The 15362-nt window shown below is 39.0% G+C and overlaps 1 protein-coding gene across 3 annotated transcripts in view; it reads right to left on the reverse strand.

Annotated features, from left to right (window-relative positions):
* rbm19 (RNA binding motif protein 19) overlaps window positions 1-15362 on the reverse strand; it is a 249000-nt gene that overhangs the window by 114344 nt on the left and 119294 nt on the right. For all 3 annotated transcript variants that reach the window (XM_080208402.1, XM_080208404.1, XM_080208405.1), the window contains exons 22-23: window positions 8664-8769; window positions 699-819 (exon numbers count right to left, since the gene is read on the reverse strand). In XM_080208402.1, coding sequence (XP_080064528.1) covers window positions 699-819; window positions 8664-8769 — 227 coding nt within the window. The remainder of the gene's footprint in view (window positions 1-698; window positions 820-8663; window positions 8770-15362) is intronic.

The following is a 15362-nucleotide window of genomic DNA, read 5'->3' on the forward strand; positions in this document are numbered from 1 at the left end:
CAATCATATCTAGAAGAAACAAAATCGAGGGAAACAATAGATTCTGGAGAGATGCAAGTTCATGGAACCGAATTTTAAAATTCACATTAGCTTTGAATTCAAATAGAAACAATCATCTGTTATGGGCTCAGTTTATCTTGTTTAAAAAGATTACTGCACATCAGATTTTGTCTTGCTATTACGCTATGTTGTGATGAGCTTAATGGCTATTAGAATAACATACCCATTAGAACTTAAAAGGAAACAAAATATTAAACTTCCTACGCTGGGTTTTAGATCTTTGCTCATTTCCCCTTTAAGATAAGGATTCTAATTCTGAGTAAGAGATCCATTTATGAAATGCTTTCATTGTGAAACGTATACATTCTGTGCAAGATTTTCTGGCCTCCCAGCAATTTTCTTGTTGGCGGGAGGCGGTGCGCCATTCCTCAGTGGCAGGATCTTCTGATGCAGCTGCTGTCAATGCAAGTTCCCACTGAAGGCACCCCATGCCCCTTGAACCCTGCGGCAAGGGGTGCTCCACTGGTGGGACCAGAGAATCTCATCAGTGTGAACAACCGGAGAATTGGCAAGACAAGCTTAGTATTTACCAACAACATTGCAATGTGACTCAAGAAAATAATTTGTTTAAACACTCCATGTCTCGTAGTGCAAACATAGGTGTCATTGTTTAAAATATTAACTTAAAGACTGTTTACCATGGTAATGTTCAGCTGTCTTTCTGCGTAACGTCTCCACTGTGTCTTCAGAATCTGCCCATTCCAGTACTAACCGCCGACCATACAAGTGAGTGCTGTGGCAAAGGGCATTGAAGGCTTTCTGCAGACCAGAAGAAAAACACCATTGAATATTTTTGAATTACAAACAAAATGTATTTATGTCAATTACAGTTGTTTATCATTTGTAAAAGAAGTTTTGTGTAAATGTAAACAGCAATTAAATTATAAATTGCTGACTTCCAAGTGTTCATTTAATTCAACACATTGCTACACTAATTGGGTAACCTCCCAAAGTGTAAACATAGCTTGTAAAACAGCTGTGCTAGCTGAACTGCTTAGTGTCATCATAGTACAAACATTCCTTTTCCACCACTAGAGACAATTTAACTAAGGGTATAGGAAGCAACGAAATGGTCTTAAAGTAACAAGATTATCTAGGACTATTGAAAAAAAAATCAAAACAATAACTCTGGGAAGTTCAGAATTAGCTGACACTGTTAATAGCAGCTGAAATTAAACTGAAGGAGCTGGAATGACCAAAATCCAGTGTCAAATAAGCTATATTAACTGGTATGGTTAAATGTTTCTTCCTGTCCATGGTTTTGGAAAGTGATAGACAAGAGGGTCATGCATTTTTCTTCAATTAAATCTATGAGACAATGAAACATCATATGGTCAGGAGACATTGGTCATAAGATTTAAACTTTTTGTTAAAAGTTAATTGTGTTTTAAAAATGAATCCCCATGAGAAAAAGATAATCTTGGTCACCTGTCAAATAGACGGGGAAAGAAGTTTTGCTTCAGTGTGTAAAAAAATTATGTTTCTTGCGCCTCAGCAGAGAATGTCCAGAAGAGGCAGTACAAAGTCAAGGCACATTCCCATTGTTGCAGGGATCTGTATATGAGACTGGTGGACAGTCTACATAAGGTTTCCCACCATGGAATTACAGGAGGAGGCCATTTCGTCTATCATGCTCTTTGAAGGAACAGTTATGCGATGTAGATTAGTGACAGGTTATTATTTTAGCATTTTACAACCTGAATCAGGGTGACAAATCTTTAGTCTTTTTTGTTAAGAGGGATAAAGGTCAAAGGGAGTTAAAGATTCATTTGAATAATATTCCTCACAGGATATATAGATTTATCAGCATTTAAAAAAATACAAAAGTGTAAAACATCCAAGTGATCAAGTCATCAAATTGTATTTGGAAACAGTTCTCTGAAAACTGACCAAGTTAAGTGGCTGGCAAAATTGCTGACCATGACAGATGCGCTTAAAGATTTAAGTATTACCTCCTCAAGTCCTTCTCCTTGTGTAACTGTGGCCATGCTAAACTGGAACTAAAAACACTGGTGCAGAATCTGGAGCAGTTCTGCTCAAGGAGCGCCTTCAGCTCTACAACCTGGCTTTCACAGCAATTTAATTAGACTCTTCAGACCTCCACAATAGACCACATCAAATTAAAACTCAGACCTGCTTCAAATCCTCTGCAAGCACCTCAATGTACTATTAACAACTTGAAATTGACTGGGCTCCTAAGCCAGATGTTCACAGCAAGTTCTTCTAGAAGAGACATTGGACTTAACAGGAACAAAAGCTCATCCTACAATTTGCAACAGAAATTGGAACTGAGTGATTACACATGGACACATCAATCCTTTAAAAATTTTTAGTCCAATCAGCCCTTCAAATTTTATTTACATGGATCCTCCCAAACAAATAGGTCATCTTTCTTTCAGTTTGTGTCAGAAAATAAGGCTATCTGTAATTAGATATAAGTAGAAATAATGCAAGATACACAGTATTTGGAGTAAGATATTTATCAATGGCTATTTTTTCCTCTATTGAATTGACTAGCTTTAATGAAGATGTACGTGAACATAAAATCTTGTCCACTGTTTTATATTCACATCATTCAACATTAGCTGAGAGGAAAATATTATTGTTTCAAAAGTTGTGTATTGTGGTAAAGACAGAATTGAAAAAATGTTTTGATTCGAGTTTCACATTATATAGTTGGATGACATTCAGTTTCACTTATAATTAAAAATATTGCATAAAATGTGCATATTTTGAAATTAAAATTTGAATATGAAAATGATAAATCCCAAAATATTTGGGTGAACAATTTGTTTTATAGTCAGGGAATGTGAGATCACTGGTTGGGCCAGCCAGCATTTATTACATATTCTTAACTGCGCTTGAACTGAATGCTTGGCCATTTCAAAGGGTATTTAAGAACTAACCACATTAACATGGGTCTGGAGTCACATGTAGGCCAGACCAGGTAAGGATGGCAGATTTCCTCCCCTAATGAACTTAGTGAACCAGGTGAGTTTTTACAATAATCAAAATGGCTTTATGGTCATCAGACTTTCAATTCCAGATTTTTATTGAATTCAAATTTCACCATCTGCCATGTTACGATTTGAACTCGTATCCCCAGATACGACTGGGGTCTCTGGATTATTTGTCCAGTGACAATACCACTATACCACCATTTCCCCCATTATAAGGACGTTGGAAAGTGAAATTTTGCTACAAAAAGCTGCACCAAGCAATATTAGAGAGAGGGGGAATAGCATAAAAGAAACTTTTAGTAGATTTAATTTTTATGGGTTTAATGTTAAGTCACATATTCAGAAAATGTACCTTTTTACAAAATTTTCAGAGATATGTAAAAATAAATTGAGGCCTTACCCAGAATTAGATTTTCCAATTGGTTGGAGGCTTTCCTGGAAATTTCATGACAGAACTTCCCGTCTCCAGCCTACCAATACGGCAGCTTTTCCCCATCTCCAATATTTTTGTAACAAATTGTGATCAAAGAGCAGAAAAGAATATTTCCTTAGGTGCCCCTATTATTTTTATCTGAGTTGTCCAGTGGTGTGCAGGTTAGGTGGATAGACCATGCTAAATTACCACTCGGTGCCCAAAGATGTGTAGGTTAGGTAGATTAGCCATGGTAAGTACGTGGCATTATGGGAAGAGGGCAGAGGGGAGGGCATGGGTGGATATTCTTTTAGAGGGTCGATGCAGATTCAATGGGCCAGATGGTCTCTTTCTCAACTGTAGGAATTCAACAGCTTGCACCAGTATCTAGGAGATTTATCTAATCCCTGGGAATCGATGACAACCTGGGAGGTTGGTAATCCTACATGGGACAAATTGGAGAGATTATGTTTGTCTTTTACCCTTACCCTGGAGGAATAAACTTTAAATAATGTTTGGACACGGACGACACAAATACTATGATCAATAATTTAAAGTAGACACATGGTAATCCCAGGAAAAGATGCAAAAACTTTTAATCACATATTGCCCTAGAGTGGAACATTCTCAGAAATATATTTCAGTAGGAATAACTCATTACCATTTATTTATTCTTATTCTTTCATGTGTTGTGGATATTGTTGGCAAAACCAGCATTTATTAGCTACCCAACATTGCCCCGGAACTAGTGGCTTGCTAAGGCATTGCAGAGGGCAGTTAAGACCCACATGGCGGAGGAACTGGAGTCACCAGATCCAGAACAGCAAATTTCCTTCCCTAAAGGACATCAGTGAACCAGATGGGTTTTCGTGACAAGTGATGATATTTTCATGGTCATCATTACTGAGACTAGTTGAATTTAAATCTTACCGTGAAATTATGACTCCAAAGGTTCACTAGGCTGATACTGGAGATGAGGGGGTTGGCCTATGAAGAGAGACTAAATAGACTTGTTCTGTACTCGTTGGACTTTAGAAGGATGAGGGGGGATCTTATAGAGACGTATAAGATAATGAAGGGGATGGATAGGGTAGAGATAGAGAGATTCTTCCCACTTAGAAAGGATAGCAGGACTAGAGGACACAGCCTCAAGATTGGGGGGGGGCAGTTTAGATCAGAGATGAGGGGGAACTTCTTCACTCAAAGGGTGGTGAATCTCTGGAATTCTCTGCCCGTTGAAGTGGTGGAGGCTACCTCGCTAAATATATTTAAGTTACATATATTCTAGGTTTCTGATAGACAAGAGAATTAAGGGTTATGGGAAGAAAGCGGGAAAGTGGAACTGATCCACTTCAGATCAGCCATGATCTTATTGAATGGCAGGGCAGGCTCAAAGGGGTAGATGGCCTACTCCTGCTCCTATTTCTTATGTTCAAAGCATTCATTTAGGCCTCTGGATTACTAGTCCAGTGATACGAATACTACGTCACCATCGGGGTCCTTGTGCATGAGTCGCAAAAACCCAGCTTGCAGGTGCAGCAGGTGGTCAGGAAGGCGAATGGGATGCTGGCCTTCATAGCGAGGAGGATTGAATATAAAAGTAGGGAGGTCTTGCTGCAGCTGTATAGGGCATTGGTGAGGCTGCAGCTGGAGTACTGTGTGCAGTTTTGGGCGCCGCACCTGCGCAAAGATATTTTGGCCTTGGAGGGAGTGCAGAGGAGGTTTACTAGGCTGATTCCAGAGTTGAGGGGGTTGAGCTATGAGGAGAGGCTGAATAAACTGGGCTTGTACTCGTTGGAGTTTAGAAGAATGAGGGGAGATCTCATTGAGACGTATAAGATGATGAATGGGATGGATAGGATAGAGGTGGAAAGACTCTTCCCGCTCAAAAAAGACAGTAGGACTAGGGGACACAGCCTCAAGATAAAAGGGGGGCGTTTTAGAACGGAGTTGAGGAGGAACTTCTTCACTCAAAGGGTGGTGAATCTCTGGAATTCTCTGCCCGTTGAAGTGGTGAAGGCTGCCTCGCTAAATATTTTTAAGACGCGGGTTGATGGGTTTTTGATAGGAGAGGGGATTAAGGGTTATGGGGAGAGGGCGGGAAAGTGGAACTGAGCAGCGACAGATCAGCCATGATCTTATTGAATGGCGGGGCAGGCTCGAAGGGCTGGATGGCCTACTCCTGCTCCTAGTTCTTATGTTCTTATCTTCCTTAAATATAAATGAATCCTGAAAAAAAGTTATCCTGTACCAAATTTTTAAAAATCACAAATGCTTTTTGATTTGATTTATTGTCACGTGTACCAGCATGCAGTGAAAAGTATTGTTTCTTGCATATTATACAGGCACAGCATACTGTACGTACAGAAGGAAAGCAGAGTATGCAGAATGCAGTGTTAGTCATAGCAAGGGTGTATAAGAGTTAGAATAGAGCTTTAGAGGTATAGAATGAGAATAAAAGCTAGAATTAGAGGGTATATTGGGGACAGCTTACAAGTCGTTACACTCCGGCACCATCTTGAATTGACCAATTCACCAATTCCATTTAAAATGATTAATACTTTAGAATAAAAGCACATTTTCTGCTCATTAATCAATTACTTGCAATGTACATGGAGTTTACTTTTTAGAATGCAAAATCTTTCCAATATTTGAGCAAACAACACAAATCACTCAATACAGTTAAACCCTTTCTTTGTCATTCTGAATAAGTCACAAAAATTGTTGATCCAAATCACCTACTTTCTAACACCGACCTACAGACCTTAGAAAAACAATGTTGACATTCACAGGCCATGCGAGTTTCACTATCGGGGCGAAAGAGGTTTCTGTTTCTGCTGATGTTGAATGAGGGGCAATATTAATTTCAAATTTCAATTAAAATTCTGCTTTGTTTGGGATGGGAGATGTGGAGGCTAATTACATCTCTTGAAATTAAAGATGTTGAAGTATTGTACACCTAATGTTTGAAGAAAGCAGCTCAATAGGCCTAATAGTTTTGAGTTCTATACATGCATCTGTTACAAATCTAAAGGATAACCACTGTTGAAGTCAACAGCAAGTACTTTCCAAGAAACTCATGCCACACACGTAAACATTCAGAACTAAGCATGCACTGATAGGAGAATTTTTGTTGGGCATAATAAAAATTCCTTCATTCAAAGTAGGCTCCAAACAAAAAGCTTATCCATCAGTGCAAAGATTAATTCAAATACTCGGCTATTGCTTAGATGGTGAAACACTGAAGCATGAACTGGCAATTTACATAGCAGTTAAACTGTTGTTTTTGTAATACATCTCTTTCAAAAAGCTGGCACAGGCACAATGTGACAAATGACCATTAATTTTGCTTAAAGATTCTAACTACAAAATGAGGTGAAGCCTTCTACCATCTTGGAATACACTAACTCAAAAAATAGCTTGTCCTGCTGACACTTAGGAAATCATTACATTGCCAGATTTCTTTTTAGTTTTAAAGTAAAATTCTATGGATGCTGGAAATGAAAGTAGAGAAAAAAATGCTGGAAATAAGAACATAAGAAATAGGAGCAGGAGTAGGCCATCTGGCCCTTCGAGCCTGCCCCGCCATTCAATAAGTTCATGGCTGATCTGTCGTGGCTCAGTTCCACTTTCCCACCCTCTCCCCATAACCCTTAATCCCCTCTCTTATCAAAAACCCATCAACCCGCTTCTTGAAAATATTTAGCGAGGCAGCCTCCACCACTTCAACGGGCAGAGAATTCCAGAGATTCACCACCCTTTGAGTGAAGAAGTTCCTCCTCAACTCCGTTCTAAAACGCCCCCCCCTTTATCGAGGCTGTGCCCCCTAGTCCTACTGTCTTTTTTGAGCGGGAAGAGTCTCTCCACCTCTATCCTATCCATCCCATTCATCATCTTATACGTCTCAATGAGATCTCCCCTCATTCTTCTAAACTCCAACAAGTACAAGCCCAGTTTATTCAGCCTCTCCTCATAGCTCAACCCCCTCAACTCCGGTATCAGCCTAGTAAACCTCCTCTGCATTCCCTCCAAGGCCAAAATATCTTTGCGCAGGTGCAGCGCCCAAAACTGCACACAGTACTCCAGCTGCGGCCTCACCAATGCCCTATACAGCTGCAGCAAGACCTCCCTACTTTTATATTCAATCCCCTTCGCTATGAAGGCCAGCATCCCATTCGCCTTCCTGACCACCTGCTGCACCTGCAAGCTGGGTTTTTGCGACTCACGCACAAGGACCCCGAGGTCCCTCTGCACCGTCGCCTGCTGCAGTTTTTCGCCCCGTAAGTAATAGAAAGTGGTTAGGCAGCAGCTGTTCTCCATAGTTGCCAGACCTGCTGAGTATTTCTATTACGTTTTAATACATACTTCCTTGACGTACATTTGTCAAAGATGGTTGGGGTACCTACATTTTGATTTTTTTGGCATTTATTAAAACCATATTTAGTCTGTAGCAAATGCAAGGAGAAATCCAGAGTATCAAACATCCCTGGATGCAAGCTGTTCAAGAAAAATAGGGAAGGAAACAAAGGAGGAGAATAATCAGTAATAATTGATCAGAATATGTGCTCAAAATGATGAAGGGTCTGATCAGAGTAATTTGGGAGAAACTGCTCCTTTTGGCAGAAAGATCAGGAACCAGAGGACACTGATTTAAGGAGATTAGCAAAAGAAGTCATGGTGACACGAAGGAAAACCTTTCTTATACAGTGATTAGCTTGGATTTGAAATGCGGTGCCTGGGAGTGTGGTGGAGGCATGTTCAAACATAGCTTTCAAAAAAAGGAATTCCATAATTATCTGAAGAAAGAATTTACAGAGCAATAGGTAAAATGGCAGAGGGCTGGGACTTGGTCAGTTGTACATGCAACGAGCTGGCACTGATAGGATACATAGAATGTCCTCCTTCTGGGCTGCAATCATTCAACGATTTAATAAGTCACATATGCAATAGATTTAAAACTATTGACTTTAATCCTAAGGATACCAAACAGGTAAGAGAGGGCAGCTGTAGCTACCAGATTAGCCAGGCCTTGGGCTGCAAAAAAGTGCAGTGGAGGGGTTTTGGGAAATTCTCACTGCACAAAAAAGGATTGCGCAACTTTCCCTTTTGAGCCCAAAAGACCACACTTACAGTAAATTACTTATAAGTCATGTAAGTTAACCATACAAGAAGCTGGCCAACCATTTTGTATGAAAATTCACACCCAAAGATTATCTTGTAAAATACCACACCTTTGCATCTTGTTTAGTGAGAAAGTCTACAAATCCAAAGCCCCTGTGTGTGCCAGTTCCAGCCATTTTCTTAGGCAGTCGCACAGTCTTTATTTCTCCAAAGGTACTGAAAGAGAAAGGAAACATATTGATAGATTATTGTGACAATATCATACACTGTCCAAAGACTGGAAACCAACTTTATATGTATTTGAATTTTGGCCCATGGAATAGCCAATTTCCTATTTCTGTTATCTGTAAGGCTACAACGCTTGTTGGCAAGGTAGAAACGCATTACACATTAGAGGCAAAAAGTTATCAAAAAATTCAAGAGAAAATTTGAACAGTCCATAATATCAAATATTTATAATCAAAATAATTTATACGCGACACCATTAACTTGTAGACGACTGGATAATTCGGGGAATTCCTGTCTCACTGGGCCAACTGGTTTACTTTTGAGCTCATTTACTATAATGCTGAAACAAGTTATTAAAACAATAAACTTGTTCAAATACCAATGGAATTATCAATAATAATGACCCAAAGCAAATAAATTACAAAATGTTACATAGAAAGTAAATATTACCATCCTTTTACCGTTTTTTTTCTCCCTATTTCCTGGCCTATTCAGTTGTATTTCTTTTCCTTGACTCCAACTCTTTATTTTACCTACTTCAACTTCTCATCTTCACTTGCTTAAATTTAAAGTAATTAACTTTTATCCTCTATCATTGTCCCCAATTTATATTTGCCACCAATTGGAAAAGGGCCAGAAAAGACAATTCTCCGTTCAAATTCTATATAAAGATAATCATGATCTCAAAAATACCTCAACCAGTCATTAGAAATTCTTTGATCCCACTGACTGTGGAGAGGGACAAGAGAAAGGGACAAAAGGAGAATTTTGCACAGCAGTCAGCTTTCCAAAGGGGAAACTGTAAAGAAGTAAGCCCTGGAAGAAGGATACAATGCAGCTTCCTACTTCAAACTTTGTTGAAGCAAAGGAAGATAATCCACTGATGTAGGGAGGTTTATCCCTTTATTACTGTCATATGATTAACGACAAAGACAAGTTGTATCCACTGAACTCAGGTGAGTCTGATTACAACTCATGGACCTTCATTTGCAGGAAATGAGTTTACTCAGTGTCAAAGAACCGACTGTTTGATCAGTATTTGGATACAAAATTGACTTCTTGACAGAAGCCAGAGGGTGGTTATAGAGAATTATTTTTCAAACTAGAGGCCTGTGACCAGTGGTGTGCCTCAGGGATCAGTGCTGGGTTCACTGTTATTTGTCATTTACATTAATAATTTGGATGAGAATAAAGGAGGTATGGTTAGTAAAGTTTGCAGATGACACCAAGATTGGTAGCATAGTGGACAGTGAGAAATGTTATCTCCAACTGCAGCATGACTTTGCTCAATTCGGCTAGTGGACTGATGAATGGTGGATGGAGTTTAATTTAGATAAATGTGAGGTAATGCATTTTGGTAGATTGAACCAGGACAGGACTTACTCAGTTAATGGTAGGGCGTTGGGGGGAGTTACAGAACAAAGAGATCTAGGGTTACATGTTCATAACTCCTTGAAAGTGGTGTCACAAATGGACAGAGTGGTGAAGGAGACATTCGGCATTCTTGGTTTCATCTGTCAGAACACTGAATACAGGAGTTGGGATGTCTTGTTGAAATTGTACAAGACATTGGTAAGGCCACACTTGGAATACTGTGTGCAATTCTGGTCACCCTATTATAGAAAGGATATTATTAAACTAGAAAGAGTGCAGAAAATATTTATTAGAATGCAACTGGGACTTGATGATTAAGTTATAAGAAGAGGCTGAATAGACTGGGACTTTTTTCTCTGGAGAGTAGGAGGCTGAGGAGTGACATTATAGAGGTCTATAAAATAATGAAGGGCATAGACAAGGTAGACAGTCAATATCTTTTCCCAAAGGTAGGGAAGGCTAAAGCTAGAAGGCATAGGTTTAAGGTGAGAGGGGAGAGATACAAAACTGTCCAGAGGGGCAATTTTTTCACACAGAGGGTGGTGACTGTCTGGAACAAGCTGCCAGAGGTAGTAATACAGGTGGGTACAATTTTATCATTTTAAAAAACATTTAGATAGTTACATGGGTACGATGGGTATAGAGGGATATGGCCAAATACGGGCAATTGGGATTAGCTATGGGGTTTAAAAAAATAAGGGCAACATGGACAAGTTGGGCCGAAGGGCCAGTTTCCATGCTGTAAACTAGTCATTTAAGACTGAGATAAAGAAAAATTACATTTTGTAAGAGACTAAAGGCTAACAGAAACTCATCTTTCTCGCAGAAGCAGCACAATATTGCCTTCAGGACAAGGTGCGGAAATTTCCCATCCCACTCGCCACGGGAATTGTAGCGGGGAGAGAGTGGGTGGAGGCGGACCATGCAAAGGTCTGTTGACCTCGGACAGCATTTTCTAGTTTTGAGACGAGCGTGGCCAGAAAATCCCACCCAAGTATTTTCAAGCTTCAGCCAAAGAATTGCTTGGTGTACATTTTTTAAAAATAGAAGGCTTTCTGGGTAATTCTATTTATTCGATAAAAGAACACATGTAATGAACTCTTTTACCAAATTCCAGTCTACAACCAACAATTACATTTATTTGAGACATTACTACATGGAAAAGAGAAAATAAATTATTCTGCAGTAATACAACGGGAATAAATATTTTTGCAACTTATGCCAATAAATAAACCAGCTAGGAGATCATTAATCAAATGATTTGATACTACATTAACAGAAACATTGTAGTTTCAGAGGAAGTATCACCTAGAGAAAAAATGACTATGTGCTTCCACCCTATTTCTATTTTTTTTTAAATACTCATTTTTATAAACAAATTGAATACAAGTTCGATAAATTTCATAAAGGGGAAAAAAAACAAGTGCAGCCTACAAACAAAACTAAGCACAGAATTCACTGATTTTGTATGAAGTAAAAATCCAGAAATTTCATCTTGCAATGAGAAAAGAATACAAAAAGTAATTACCCGTTAAATAAATAACAATGGATTTATTTAACTGCACTCTTTTTGGCTGATTTACTTGGTTTATAACAGCAAAAATACTGCCTGGTTACGTACAATGCATCAGATTTTTAATTACATCTAATTCTTTTTGTGTCTCACTATCCAAAAATAAGATGTTCTCTATATTAGCCTAAAATGAAATGTGAGCCTAGAATCTGCAGTAATGAATACTTTAATAAGCAACAGAGAAGCTGAAACTATATTCAGCGTTAACCAAGTGCACCCAGCATGATCAAGCATTTATCTCCAGCATTTCCTGAAACACTACAGTGTGCAAATTTGGGATTATGAAAACCACAAATGAATCTGCACGTTCCCTTTCAAAATTCTGCCTATGCAATATTCAAGAAGGAAAATCAGAGTTAAGCAGAAATGTTATGCATATGCTGTGAAGCATATCATGACTGTGCCAGCACCCTGAACAATCATTCAAAAATAAGCTGAATGTCCCTAACTGTGCAACATCTGTGTAATGACAGGACCGATTTATTAGATCTAATAGAAGATACGAGAAGGGTGGCTGAAGCAGAGGTTAAAGGAGATACCAAAACAGCTGCAAAACAGATGCAAACACAGTAAATCCACTTTGTTCTGGACCCTTTTCATGACCTTTAATACAATGAAAATTCAAATGTTAGGCTTCAAGAGATGCTTGCCATTATGAAATTGGCACTGCTAGACTGAAGGAACAAAGCATTAGTCATGTAGCTTTAAGAAAAATCCACAATCAGCCACAGGGGTCACAAGTATAAGCACAGAAGAAAAAGCACTATGAATGTAAAATAAGGCAGATATTTTCAAATCTGAATTACAAGTAAAAAGGCATTGATTTGGCACTATAATTTTTATGTTAATCTTATTACATCAAAATATGTTCATATTGCTTATTAAATTGGTTCCAACATAGATTAAGTCAAAATATTAACAAATACCTATGTTTAAGGAATACAAACTCCTTTTATTTAACATATGTAATTTATTTTTAAAAATCTTTTTGCATGAATATAGAACTGTGTCCACTTCTCAATTGTATTTACTATAGCTTTAAGTTTAAAAATACAATCTAAACCCAAGCATTGCTCAAAACAATTTTTATCAGGAGAGAAAGCTGAAAAAAGATTTGAAAATAATTTAAATAGTTAGGATAAACATATGGGTATTATTTTCAAGCAGTCAATTACTGTCGTTTGAAACATATCACCTTCTTGCAATTCCAGTTACTGTTTATTTTGTCTTTTTTTTAAACAAAACATTAGGATATTGGACTATTTTAAGCTCATGAGTACTTTACTTATGTTTTAATATCTTAAAGAGCCAGAATTCTTATACAGAAAGTCACGTAGATATTAAGAGATCCAATATATATGAGTTATGCAAAATCACCCAAATCTTAGGATTCATAGGAAACATAATATGCAGTTCCCATCACTTAAAACGGCAAATTTAAATTGGGCAAATAATACAAAACAGATGCCATTACTGTACTGTCAATTACAAAGTTTCTGCTTACAGCATGTTAAGTGCGCCAGCTACTGTGGACAGACACCAGTGTTCAGTGAGTCTCTTGGTTAAGCAAACTGGCTATTTCAGGCATGGAGCCACAGGGGAATTCATCTGAAGAGAAGCTGGATGATACTGACTGATCTATGTGGACAGAATCAATGCAAAAGTGCAAGTGAAAATTTCATGTTTCTTTGCCATGCATAGTCAGTATGAGAGTCATGCAGAATATTACACTATATTACTATGTTACACTTTGCATCAGAGAAAGTATGAGAAATCAAAACAATAGATTACTGAGTTCCAGCAGCATTGACCATGTACTTGATTTCTAACAGGATAGTTTAAGTCTAGTCAGTTATGGCAGGGATTAACAGGTTTTAAATGGGACATTGAGGGGGAAAAGGTGTTTCAGTCAGGATTTAAAAAAATAGTGCAGGAGATGTAACATCTGCTCTTTTACCTCCTCATTTCCCACCAAGGTCCCAAAATATTTCTTCCAGGGGAAATAGCAAATTACTTGTACTTTTTTTGAGTTAGCACACTGTATTTGTTGCTCATAATATATTTTCCACTAGACTAAGGAAACCGAATGCAAATTGGGTGACCACTTTGTGGAACATTTCCATTCAGTCTGCAAGTTTGATCCTGAACTTGTAGGTTTAATTCTCCACTCTAACTTCCCTGTCATTGCAGTCCTGCATTGTTCTAATCTAATGAAGCTTAAAGGAACTTGCAGAACAGCACCTCTGTTTGATTTGACACTTTACAGCCTTCTCAGTCACTAGGTTTATGATTTGATTTATTGTCACTTGCATTAGCATACAGTGAAAAGTATTGTTTCTCACCAGCTATATAGACAAAGCTTATGGTACCTAGAGAAGGAAAGGAGAGCGTGCAGAATGTAGTGTTACATTCATAGCTAGGATATAGCGAAAGATCAACTTAATACGAGGTAGGTCCATTCAAGAGTCTGATGGCAGCAAAGAAGCTGTACTTCAGTCGGTTTGTACATGTCTTCAGGCTTTTGCATCTTCTTCCTGACAGAAGGGGGTGGAAGAGAGTATGTCCGGGAGTCATGGGGTACCTTATGCCGGCTGCTTTTCCGAGGCAGCGGGAAGTATAAACAGAGTCAATGGATGGGAGGCTGGTTTCATAGAATCCTGCAGTGCAGGAGGAGGCCATTTGGCCCATCAAGTCTGCACAGTCGCACCCAGACCCCATTCCCATAACTCCATGTGTTTACCCTAGCTAGTCCCCCTGACACTAAGGGCCTACTTAGCATGGCCAATTAACCTAACCTGCACACCTTTGGACTGTGGGAGGAAACCGGAGCATCTGGAGGAAACCTGTAGAGACATGGGGAGAACATGCAAACTCCATACTGATCGTGACCCCAAGCTGGGAATCGAACCCAGGTCCCTGGTGCTGTGAGGCAGCAGTGCTAATCACTGTGCCACCATGCTACCTGAGGTTTGCATGATAGGCTGGGTTTCGTTCACGATCCTTTGTAGTTTTTGTGGTCCTAGATAGAGCAGGAGCCATATCAAGCTGTGATACAACCTGAAAGAATGCTTTCTATGGTGCATATGTAAAAGTTGGTGACTGTTGTAACAGTCATGCCAAATTTCCATAGCCTCCTGAGAAAGCACAGGCGTTGGTGGGCTTTCTTAACTATAATGTCAGGATGGACGGCCCAGGGCAAGTTGTTAGTCATTTGGACACCAAGAAACTTGAAGCTCTTGACCATTTTCACTTCATCCCTGTTGACATAGACAGGGACATGTCCTCCACTATGCTTCCTGAAGTCAATGACTATCTCCTTCATTTTGTTGACATCGAGGGAGATATTATTGTCATTGCACCAGTTCACTGGATTCTCTATTTCTTATCTGTGCTCCATCTCATTGTTTGATCCGATCCACTGCGGTGATGTCATCAGCAAACCTGAAAGTTGAGTTGGAGGGGAATTTGGCCACACAATCATAGGTGCATAAGGAGTATAGTTGTGCCCCACAAGGTGTGTCCTGAGGACACACCTTGTGGGGCACAACTGTTGAGGATGATCGTGGAGGAGGTGTTGTTGCCTATCTTCATTGATTGTGGTCTGGGTTAGTAAGTCTCAGATTCCATTGCAGAG

This window comes from Carcharhinus amblyrhynchos, chromosome 20 (assembly GCF_965287045.1).
Source record: "Carcharhinus amblyrhynchos chromosome 20, sCarAmb.v2.hapA, whole genome shotgun sequence".
Classification (NCBI taxonomy): domain Eukaryota; kingdom Metazoa; phylum Chordata; class Chondrichthyes; order Carcharhiniformes; family Carcharhinidae; genus Carcharhinus; species Carcharhinus amblyrhynchos.